Consider the following 12,375-nt stretch of genomic DNA (forward strand, 5'->3'; position numbering starts at 1 on the left):
TTTCTCTCTATTTGTGTTTGTGCAGATTTTTATTTATTTTTTATGTTTTTCCATATAAAAAGTCCTCTAAAAAGTTTATCCTAAAGCTTGACACTTCTCCTGAACTACTTGAAATTTATTGTTTAAAGCCACTTTTCTCTGTTACTTATCAACAAGAACTCACTTGCATAATGCTTGCATTTCTGTTTAGTTTGGTGCTCACTCAAAGTAACTAAGAGCAGAGGCCAGAAAATGAAGGAGCTTAACCTGCACATTTTCAACAAAGAGAGGAGAGAAAATTGAATCTCAAGAACGTAAATCTATTCCAGTAGACTTATAACAAATAGATGGCGGTCTCTTTAAAGAGCAAACTATTGCCCTTAATAAAGTGTATCGTAAAAGTGAGACTAGCTCTATGGCTAAAGGAAACAGATAAAGTCAAATCTACATTAGTAAAGTCTGGATTAGTAGACAACAGATTCAAGTGTTGTCAACTGAGAAACCAGGTTACGAAACTCAATAAATCAAAGAAAAAAGATTATTGCATGAAAAGGATAAATGCTGTAAAGCAGGATGGTAAAGAGCTCTGGAAAACCCTTAATGAAATAATGGAGAGAAGGACAATTTGTGGGGCTTATTTTGTTGAATTAGAAGGCATGTTTCTGACCAAACTGTCTGATATTGTAAATTATTTTAATGATTTATTTATTTATTTATTTTTTATAAATAATGTCAGTGCACTAAGGCAGAATATGACCTTTACTGGTTCTGATTATCTAGAACTCATAAAAAAATTTGATGTTAGATAAGAGTTGCACTCTTTATTTTAACAGTGTAGATGAGCTGCTAATAAGAACGTTGTTGAAGTCTCTGCCTGAACACAGCTCTGTGGGTACTGATATGCTAGATAGTAAAGTACTTGGTCTGGCAGCTGACTACATTTACGGTCTGGTATGTCATATATTAAATGTATATTTAATGAAGGGTGTTTATCCCAAGATCTGGAAAGAGGGTAAAGTTATTCCCTTAGGTAGAGATGGCAGAATAGCACTCGCTGGGAAGAACAGCAGACCTATCACTATTCTGCTGATGATTCAACATTGTATTATGCTGCAAAAACTGTTAGTGAATTGGAAAATATTTTATCAGCTTAAAAACAAAATCAGTTATCTTGGGATCAAGTCATAAAATGTCATCTACACCATAGATGAGTTTAAATTTGTCTGGGGAACCTAAAGAACAGGTAAATAAAGTAAAATTACTGGGCACAAAATTTGATAGTCAGCTGTCATGGGCAGAACACACTGATAGCATAGTAAAGAAGATGGGTTGTGGCATCTTTATGGTAAGAAAATGTCTTTGTTTTGTCACTTAACACATTGTGGAGGAGGTGGCTAAATCTTAAATTTTATGTCACCAGGATTACTGTGCACCTGTGTGGTCCTTGGCATCTAAAGGTACTGCCCAGAACAGAGCTGCTAGGTTAGTTTTACATTATTCCCATAAGAACAAACACTATGAGTATGCACCATCAGGATAGGCTACTTTTCAATATGACAAAATTTTTCAGGAATATTGTTTTTTCTTTAAATTGGATAGCAAAGTTTCTTTCAAGTACGACCTGAGAATGCCCAATTTCAATTTGTCAGTAGGAAATGGACACACCCACTGTATGAATGTAATGAGGAATGTAATACTCATGAATGTAATAACGTTTTTTGAATAGGTTCTGATGGTTATAATGTCTGCAATGTTTCACTGCTTTTATATTATCATTGTTTAGTAAATCACGATTTTTATTGTATGTTTGATTTTTTGTCTTGTCTTTTTGTATGGACCCCAGGAAGGCTAGCTCTCCCCACTTTGGAGGCAGCTAATGGAGATCCTTTAAACAATAAACAATACTGCAGGTTGTTTAAGGCATTTTCAGGGTATGTTGCAATTCCACATGTAAGACCGATGAGTTATTTTTGTAGCAGTGACTTCTCACCCACTGCTGACATGTTTTTCAAAATCTCAGAAAGATGTCATAGATTTATAAAATCTGCTGTTGACCAGGCACCCTACCAGTAGCACAAATGGGATGACTTTAGCGGCTTGTCATGGAGAAGCTCTCTATGTTAAATCCAACGAATGTCCCAGGTGTACACTGAGGGGGTGCCCTTCAATTTTCTCTTCAAAAGAAAGACTTTCAAAAGTGAGCTGTACACCTTTATCTCTGCTGATGAATGATTGGTTCCATAAAAGAAACACTAACTCCGTCTGAGCAGCTAATTAAATTACAGTGAGGCAGCTAACAATCATCCCCACCAGACATGATTTCAGTGTTACAGCTCAGTGTCCCGTGCTACAGGAGGCAGAGATGCTTTTTTTAATCTACATATTTAATTGTCTGCCGGTTGGGTTTGATTAATCCCCATTTCTGATCAGGTTTGAATCAGATGACTTGACATTTTAGTAGAAAAATTAAGATAATCTTTAGGTCCTTGTGGGCCTAATTTTTCAGCATTTTGCACACTTTCATCCTACTGGTGTCCAATCAATGCTTGACAGAGTGTAAATGTTGAAGAGACATGAGATTAAGAGGAAAGTCAATGAAAAGGAATTTCAAATCAGTACACTGATTTCTTTGTGTCTGTCTGCCTCTTTACAGAGAGTGGTACCTGAATGGAAACTACCTGGTCATCATTGTTTCTGTGGCAGTAATATTACCACTGGCTCTTATGAAACAGCTCGGTGAGTGTATATCATGGTTTTGTTGCTGCAGGACATCCATTATCCATAATCTTGTCACAGCAGCTACAGTTATGGAATATTAGTTAACATCAGCCACCATAAATGATGAATCACAGAATATCAGGAAAGGCAATCACATCAAAACCTCAGCACAGTGAGTCACTCATGTCCTGAGACATTACATTGCTAACTTTTCATCGTTGTGTTTTAGTGTCTTGCATGAACAGGTTGTTCAGATTAATCATATAAATTGCTATATTTTTAATGGTCAAATACATTTTAACATCCAAAAGTATGCTCATTGGTTTAAAATCAAGTAAAAACAACAGGCTGAGTATTAGATAGTATGATATCAGCTTTTTAAATGATAAAAATGGTCTACTTCCTTACACTGTGTCTTGTTTTGCTACATGTCTACAGCAGATCAGAAGGAATCAATGATAAACAGGGCCTTTCAAGTGTTCATGCCACCCATCTTCTTTTCTTGAATTGAATATCTCTATTTGGATATGATTTTAGCAGCCACATGACTTCCTCCACACCTGAGATGGGTGTGACAATTCATATGGCTATAAGTTACAATTTACCTGTTAGAAGTCTCTAAATTCTACAGGTTTCTTCTTTAATCCTTTAAATGTCATGAGGTGGAGTGGAAAGGATCTACCCAAAATGCATCTAGGGCTCAAAGAGGCAACCAGATAAAGTACAAACCATTTGAACAATCGAACAATCGAAAGAAAACACTAAACAGTTTGAGGCAGGACATTAAAACAAGCTACAAGATGAAAATCTAATCAGAATGAATAAAAAAATAATAATAATTAAATAAAAGGATAAACAGGATGATCTGGTACTGAATAAAAGAATGGGAGCATAACTTAAATACTGAAAGGATTAACAATTAATTAATAGCAGGTAATATTCAGTGATACACACCAGGTGTGACTCAAAGGCAGAAAGCAGAAGTATTTATCATGAACAAAAAAGCAAGGATGAAAAAAAAAATCCAAAAACACAATATTAAGAAGTAAAAGTAACCGGGGCACAAACTAACCAAACACAGACATGTTAGGACAATAAAAATAATAAAACCCAAAGAACATGAAACCAAAATACAACAAAACCCACAGCCCATGATATTTAATCCCAGTGTACAGCCTTCATCTTTGAAAATATCCAATTAAAATCAGATATTTCCATAATGTGATTAATTTAGGATCTCTGTAGTAAAATTATTTTTTTCTTGGCTTGTTTGTTTCCTGTTTCCAATCATCTGAGGCCTACAGGGAAACAGGGTGTATCTGATATTCTCTGCCACGGCACTAACTTTGGTCTTTTGCATGAGTAAGAACGTCTAACAGACATTCAGGCCTCATTGGTCTTCTTTTCATCCTCTAAATTTAAACTGATCCCTTATCTTTTTACATAGTTTCACTGTGGTTTTGCCAACATTTTTGAACAATCCATGTATAATTTTTTTCTTTATTTATAAATATTATTCCTGGCAGAGTGACAATACTCACTGTGTTTCTTTTTACTTGTCTTGGTATGTTAATCCTTGACTACATTTTCCTCCTCAGTTCCTTAGTTTCCTTTTCTGCTTCACCATGAATGATGAAGAAATGTCAGAATGATCAACTTTGCTCAATAGATTAGTTCACTTATCTAGATCTGTATCTGTCTTCATTGGTCTTGTGACACATATGATGTGTTTCACAATGTAAGTCAGAGAAATGTTGGTTAGAAATAAGAAAAGGAGGCATGGTGGCTGACCTTTTGGAAGAAGTCTGTCTCCTGCTGAGACACAAAGAGCAACAGAGTCTAGTAATGAGTCCCCTGCTCATTAAGTCTATTTAGCCAACTACACAGTGCAAGTTACACATAAACAGTAAAAAGCAGTTTTACCTCACCAAAAACAAACCTCTAAGATGGCAGATATTACACTTAAGATCCACATGACGATGTAATCCCTGATGCTGGAGGGTGTTAATGAAGTGTTTGTATTTCAGGATACCTGGGATACACCAGTGGCTTCTCACTGAGCTGCATGGTTTTCTTCCTTATTGCTGTAAGTACTTGAATCTTCTATCTAAATACAATATGTGTAAACTACACATAACATGTTGCTTCCTGTTTCTTGCCTGTTGGTTGATATTATACTCAGATGCATTGGGACCTTTTTACCACCTCTTTAGTATTCCCCACTGTTTACCCATTGCCATGGATTAATGTCTGCATGCTGCAGTTTCAGACTGTGCTGGTTCTCTGTCTTTCTCTGACCTAGTTTTGGCTGCATGAGCTGTAATCCACTCATTGCTTTTCCTTGCTTTTTATTTTTTTCTTTTTCCTTTTTTTTCTGGCTCGCTCTGTGACATATTTTCTGCCTGCCTGCATATTAACGATGTCCCACAGCCTTTGTCTCGGTTTAACGCCTCTTGTCTCTGCACTGTGCAGGTCATCTACAAGAAGTTCAATGTCCCTTGTCCATTTGTGGACTTTGCATTTAACAGCACTGCCAGCGAAATGAGTGTCAATGCCACAGATCCTGGCGGGGAGGTCGATCCTGCCTGTATTCCCAAGTTGGCCAACCTCAACTCACAAGTAGGTTTACGCATGTCACTTACTGTAAAACTGCAAGTCCACCTGCACTGCTATGGCCACTGACAGCCTACAACTTATGTCATCAGCATGTTGCCGGAGCCTGTTCACAATCCAAGCATGGTAATCTTGGTTTGAAGCACTCAGTTACACTAAAAAAGAGATCAGGATGTTTACCAAGCTGTTAATGGTGGACTGTGTGATTAAATCAAGGCTTAGGGATGGATGGTGATCTTTGTGCTGTCTGCAGAATTTGTATGTACAGTGAGACCATTACATTTGGCCTCTGTGGACCAAAGAAAGAGGCAATGAATGAAATGAGAAACAGTCTACTTTTTTTAAAGCATCCTTGAGCATCCCTTTAAGATGTATTTTACTTATTCAGGCTAGTAGGACCGATCCCTACTGCTTGGCAGCTTACAAGCAACACATTCTTAAACGGGCAACGGCTGGTTTTCTACCAGATCAAGTTAATCACAGGAAAACAGTTAGCTCCCTGTGATTTCTCTGAGGGAGTAATGGGCAGTAATGCTCAAAGTTGGTGGTAAGACATCTGGGATGGCGCTGCTTTATCTATGGTGACATGTTGGGGTTCATTTTCAGACGGCCTACACCATCCCCATCCTGGCGTTCGCCTTTGTGTGCCACCCAGAGGTCCTCCCCATCTACACAGAGCTGCGCAAGTATGTTCTTACGATGGAAAACTCCTGCTGACTTTTTATTGGATAAAGAAATAATAAATCAGCTGCATAACAAAGAGGAAAGCGAATGTGTCTGCTTTATGCTTGGCTGTCACATGCACTGCTTTCACTTTATGTTAAAATGTATGGGCACTGTTTGCATTGTGTTGCATGTTCTTAGCTTAAATGTATCATCTTGCTTTAAACCACTGTTGCTTGTTTTTCAAGATTAATTTTGAGTTTGTTATTGAAACATTTGCATATCCTTAAAGGAAAGTAGCCCTGCGGCTGATGATGGCATTTATAGTAGCTAGGCTGCAAGCTTCTATAGAGGCATCTTTTTTCAATAGATGCCCCGGTGTGGTGTTTGTTTGTGTTTGTGGCATCACATGGCAATATTTTCTGATTTCAGTGCCACCAAGAAAAAGATGCAGCATGTGTCCAACATCTCCATTGCAGTTATGTACATCATGTACTTCCTGGCTGCTCTTTTTGGATACCTGACATTTTATGGTGAGGCCTGGTCTTCCTCCCACTGCAGAATATAATCATCTATCTATCTATCTATCTATCTATCTATCTATCTATCTATCTAGCTATCTAGCTAGCTAGCTATCTAGCTAGCTAGCTAGCTAGCTATCTAGCTATCTAGCTGTAAAGTAGCTGTATTTTAGTTTTTCCTCAGCTGCTTTGGTACATCACCAAACAGGAAATGCAATTCTTGGGGGGAAACAAATAGTAACAAATAAACCACACAATAGTCTCATGTAAAACCTGTATCTGTTGCAAAATCCTTCATCTTTCATAGATGATTATTTCAAAAACCAACATATCAGTGCCATCAACATGACAAGTAAGTGTGGTATTGTTTGCAAATGGTTATAATGCTTAGACATACTCTTGATAAAAACAATACCCTCTGAAGTTATTCCTTGATGTAAAATAGCCACAATAAACAAGCAATTTAATGACTGGATATTTGTTTACCAACTGTGTATTGAAGAATGAAAGTGACATCATGAGCTATGGAGGTCAATGCCAAGAAATGAAACTGCCACTGCCACCAGTTTTGGATGATACAAGAAGCTAGAAAAGTGAAATAAAAAAAGGATGGAAGCAGAAATGTCTAGCTTGTTCCCCAAATCTGTAAAAACAAATGTTTCCAAAGGTTAAAGGTGCAACCGGTAACAAAATCAAAGATGATACAAAATTTTAATATATCAATAACAACTTTGTTTCTGTTGGTATCTAATCACTTTACTGAAATAACTGTCATATTTTTATTATCCAAGAATGAGACATTGATATCGGCTTGCTGTGGGTCCACATACATGCCAGCTGCTGTATTCGTGTCATTACTTTTAATTTGGTGTCTCTGGACTACCAACTCTGTGTGTGAAGTGAGAACCCTCTAAGTTTAAAAACCCCAGTACCGGCTTCGTTTGATAGTTGCTAGAGCACTGTTTGAGATAAGTAGCACCTTAAAAGGACCATAGAAGACAGTGCACGTTTACATAATTATGAAGCAGCTACCTGTATTGGATCCACTTGCAGATAACAACATGTTTATATTTGCATGAATTTTGGCAATTGGCAGCCACTGTCCATTCACATCTTTGCTTGAAGTAAATTCTATGCCCATCTCTACCACTAGGTGTCAGTACTTCTTGCACACCGTACCTTTAAAGTGCATTTTTAACATGAAGAAATATTAGTATTTTTAAAGTAGCATGCAGGGATACATTTACACCCACATGGAATAACTTGAATAGAAATAAAAGAATGTTTCATACTAGAAGACAAAACAAACAAAAAAGAAAAATGCTGTTACAACAGCAATAAACTATCTATATATACACAACGTAATGCAGTGTGTAGACAGATGAATGTATGAATGATAAAGAGAACATTTAGCTGGACCCTTCCACCTGCAATTGTGAGGTCCTACTTTAGAAAGAATCCTTGTTACATTAAGCCTGTGCTTGATGTAGGAGGACCATTTAACTCTTCCTTTGTTTTGCTCTTAGCACACTGTTTGCTCGTTCGTATTTGCAGTTCTTGTCGTAGTTAATTTCCAATTTGTTCTTCTGTTGTATCAGCACTTTTTATAGTTGGAAAATTATGCTTTTAGGCTACCTAAAACAGGTTATACATTATTTTCTTTGTTTAACAGCAGAATATGCCACAATCTCCACTTAGTTCACATGGCAACAGGAGTTGCCAATAGAGTAGTAGAAAGAAGTGCATTTTTTTCACCAACAATCCTGAAGAATGGTGGTGTCCATGACAGAATCAGCCACCACTGAAGCTGATATTGGATTAGACATGATGAGAAATGTAGAGGTTGTTACAGCAGAACAGTTACAGAAGAGAATTTTTCTCAGTCTTTGAGTGAGTTGCGTCACCCACACATTGGAACAACTGTTATTAGATGACCTGTCATGCTGTTAGAGAAGTTGTTTGCACACTGAAATATTTAGTAGAGGGAGGAATCACACATGGCATGCCAAGCAGGTAACATCATAACATTGTCAGAAAACACTTTCACTCATGTATAGGTTGTGTTTTGTGCTTCCTAAAAGGTACTGTGTAAAGGGACAAGCCCTTAAGACGTGCCTTTGAGCTGATATAAAGAAATAGCTCACTTCCCATATTCTCCTTTAATAGTGAAAGTAATACCTTAGAGCAATTTTCATCAACTTAAGAGACAGGTATAAAAAAATAATGGTATAGAAAAAACATGCTTTGTGCATGAACTAATTCTTACATGACTCAGAAGGTAGACCAGCTAAATAAACATTGATCAACATGATGAAAGCAACATGTGACAAAGGATAAAGCAGGGAATTGCAGTCATTGAATAAAAAAAACAAAACAAAAAACAAAAATGGAATAAGAATCTGATGTGCATGGTGATAAGTTCTTAAATGACAAATGTACCAAAGTGGCTGAGTAATTTTGTACTTAAACCAGACAGTTGAAGACTGTGAACCTGTAGGCTGATAAACATCATGGTGCGTCAGCGCCCTCTAGTGCCTATTTTGTAAATCTAAATAAGCATAAATCAAGGAAATGTAAGGAAATACATTACAAATAAATAATTCCAAATGTTTGAATACTTCTTATTATCTGGAGAAATGATCTATATCTACTTGCTCTATTTAGTCTATTCTTGTTTTAACCTCTTCCAGGTGAAGTGGAAGCAGAGCTGCTCCACACCTACAGTCGTATTGACCCGTATGACACTTTAATTTTGTGTGTGCGTGTTGCTGTGCTCACTGCTGTCACACTTACTGTACCAATCGTCCTCTTTCCTGTAAGTACAATCTACCTAGTGAGTGTGTTATGCCCTGGCTCGGTTACAATGTTCCCATGATGTTTTAAAATGTAGTAAAATGTTTTATTTATTTATTTTTTTGCCATTCAATGTAGGTACGGCGAGCAATCCAGCAGATGATGTTCCCCAACAAAACCTTCAACTGGGCTCGCCACATTGCCATTGCCATAATTTTGCTCACTTTCATCAACCTGCTGGTTATCTTTGCCCCGAATATCCTGGGCATTTTTGGGGTCATTGGTAGGTACAACCGACCTCGTGAGAAACAGGAAATTAACAGTATTTACAAGCTCATTTAGAAACACACTGAAAAAGCCTAATTAGCACTGACTGATCTCTTTAAATCCTGTAGTATCTAAATTGTAGATCGGGCTAATGACAAACATTGAATAAGTTTTAGCAGAAGCTGATGACCTCTGGTGGATGGAAAAGGCTCAATGAAAGGGTCCAAACTGAAATCAAGATATTTATAACTAAACTTGTGAGCAAATGATCAGTTTTTTTGGTTTTTTGACACAATCATGTTGTAAGCATATTAAACCTAATTTAAAGATAGTAAGAAAGAGATCCTAGTTGTGTGGAAGTTAATATCACTCATGTTTCAAGAAGAAATTCATGGCTGAGATACCTGCTGCTGAGAATTGGGATATATCAACATGAAAACAATGTTGCTAAAATAAATTTCTTTTTGTAATGAACTCAGAGAAGATCATCATTTAGATCTTGTGTTTTGCTTTTGCACTTCAAAGACAATTTCAGTTCATTGTCAAGCTCTCTCATCCCAGAAATGGACTGCTTTGGACTCTAATCTCAAAGTGCTACGTTTGAACACAGCAGATTATTTACAGAAAATATTTATGCTGATTTTAGGTTAACTGCTCTGCAGACAGATGCAGGGTTGAGTTTCCAATGTAGGCCGCAGCTCTGTGCAGGCTCATGATGGGGGATTGAAAGGGAAGATTTGATGCAATTCATTGGCTTTCCTTAGCCAGGCAATTATTTTTTTTATGATATATAATATAATAATGATATAAATTAGCTTAATGTGGATTTGTTTTAATTGGATCACAATGAATTGGCTTGAACTGATTGGCTGTAAAGTGCTCTGAGATGACTTTGTGAATGGGCGTTGTACAATTAAAGCTTAATTTAATGCACAAGCTGTGGACACCAACACAATATCCCCCTGCAACAGAAAGTGAGTGAATAGTGGATTTAAATTTACCAGGTGGTCAAGGATAAATGATACAGTTGCTAAAAGCGGATGGATTTGTGGACGATTAGAAGTTTGGGGCATTATTGGAAAAAGAATCCATCAGTTAGAGGGCTGATGGTTTGATTACCCAGTTTCTTCATCTCATGTGTTGAAGTATTTGAAAAGATACTAAAACAAATTGAGTTGTACTATAGCTCACTATAACTATATGAAACTGTACAGAAATGCAGGCTGTTTTCCCAAGTTTTTAAACAAATAGTTATTTTTAGCTAATGGAACATGAAATGTCAGTGTTGTAATTTTTATACTAGTACATCATCCTTTTGTATTTCAAAATTTCATCATAATTCGTACTCTAAAACTTCTTCTGGGATTTTGCTGCCGTAATTCACATATTTGACTTCAGGTTACCGAAGACTAAAAAAGTTCCAGATCATAAGCAATAAATGACCACAGCTGACTGAACTTAAAAAGATGGCACATCCAAGACAAACAGAATGATAAAGTTTCTGTGGAAATGCTCATATGCAGTTGCTAATTTGAGATGATTAGCAAACCAGCTTGAATAGGAAATTGTCCTGTAATATTTAAGTTTTCAAGTTAAAGAGCATCAGCAGCATTTTGGTTAGATTAAATTGATATGACAGACTTTCGGAGTTGTCCTAATCACCCAGTAGGTGGCTTTATCAGACAGGAATTGCATATTTGGAAATATCAATATTTTCGTTCAGAAGATTCATATTATCAATAACTGTTTTGTTGCCGCAGTGACATCACACTATCTGCAGGACTTAGTAAGAACTGCAGTAAGTGAGAATTAATCAATTGTTTCATGCATGACTTAGTGTTTTTATATACTTTCCAGGTGCCACGTCTGCTCCCTGTCTCATCTTCATCTTCCCTGCTGTCTTCTATATCCGTATTGTACCCAAAGAAGAGGAGCCACTGCGCTCACTTCCCAAAATCCTGGTGAGCAACACTTAATATATCTCAATAAAATGTAGCTTTACTTGACAGCACTTGTTTTGTCCTCTTCATATCATTAAACATTTGTACTTAAGGAGAACTTCTAACTATAGTTCCTTCTTTATATACAAATAATAACACATCTGTTTTCATTTGCAATGACCAAAGGTCAAAATCCTGCATGCATCCAATTTTGCAAACCCTCAGCCTCCTGTACCTAAATATGTACGCACTGGAGCTGAACAGTCTTCTGCAGTTATGATGCATGAACAGCCTGAACAGCCTCATGTAGATTAATATAAGTCCTGTGACTTTGTTCATGATTAAGCTCACAGGCTAAAGACTCGCTCCTAAAAGTGCTTTGTTTGTAAATGGGGAATTGACCAAGAGCTTCACACAAAACAAAGACCTATAATAACCACTTGCTTAAAAATATAGCCACAAAAACCCAATATTGCCATGTTATAACTCTAATGCTGGAATACTTGCAATTAAACTGAACCAACTTGGCATTCAGTTTGAGATCTATAAAACAGCCTGTCGATGGTTTGTTTAGCTTATTTTAGTATTTAGGTTACTTATGAAGGTGGTGTAAACTCATTAGAGCATAAAAGCATCACCCAATGACTAAAATCTGATCAGCAATGTCCTGTTATTGTGACAAATGGGAATTAAAGGTGGAAAGGATGAGCGGTGGCATTTGCAGTTAAGGAAAAAATAAATCTGCGACAGATTACCAAGTTCAGTTTAGTTTAGTTCTCGCCTGCAGTTTTTTTGTACTTGAATAAGTTCAGGACCCCCCTGTTTTGGCCTAAATTTTTGTAATAATTTATAAACTGATTGTCATGATTATTTCACATTAG

General features: G+C 36.8%; 1 protein-coding gene across 2 annotated transcripts in view; it reads left to right on the plus strand.

Moving 5' to 3' along the window:
* The window catches only part of LOC121637489 (sodium-coupled neutral amino acid transporter 3-like), a 43,322-nt gene that overhangs the window by 30,443 nt on the left and 504 nt on the right, over nucleotides 1-12,375 (plus strand). For both annotated transcript variants that reach the window (XM_041981682.1, XM_041981683.1), the window contains 8 exons: nucleotides 2,633-2,715; nucleotides 4,725-4,783; nucleotides 5,170-5,316; nucleotides 5,917-5,996; nucleotides 6,406-6,506; nucleotides 9,185-9,309; nucleotides 9,426-9,570; nucleotides 11,412-11,515. In XM_041981682.1, coding sequence (XP_041837616.1) covers nucleotides 2,633-2,715; nucleotides 4,725-4,783; nucleotides 5,170-5,316; nucleotides 5,917-5,996; nucleotides 6,406-6,506; nucleotides 9,185-9,309; nucleotides 9,426-9,570; nucleotides 11,412-11,515 — 844 coding nt within the window. The remainder of the gene's footprint in view (nucleotides 1-2,632; nucleotides 2,716-4,724; nucleotides 4,784-5,169; nucleotides 5,317-5,916; nucleotides 5,997-6,405; nucleotides 6,507-9,184; nucleotides 9,310-9,425; nucleotides 9,571-11,411; nucleotides 11,516-12,375) is intronic.

This window comes from Melanotaenia boesemani, chromosome 3 (genome assembly GCF_017639745.1).
Source record: "Melanotaenia boesemani isolate fMelBoe1 chromosome 3, fMelBoe1.pri, whole genome shotgun sequence".
NCBI classification, from domain to species: Eukaryota; Metazoa; Chordata; class Actinopteri; order Atheriniformes; family Melanotaeniidae; genus Melanotaenia; species Melanotaenia boesemani.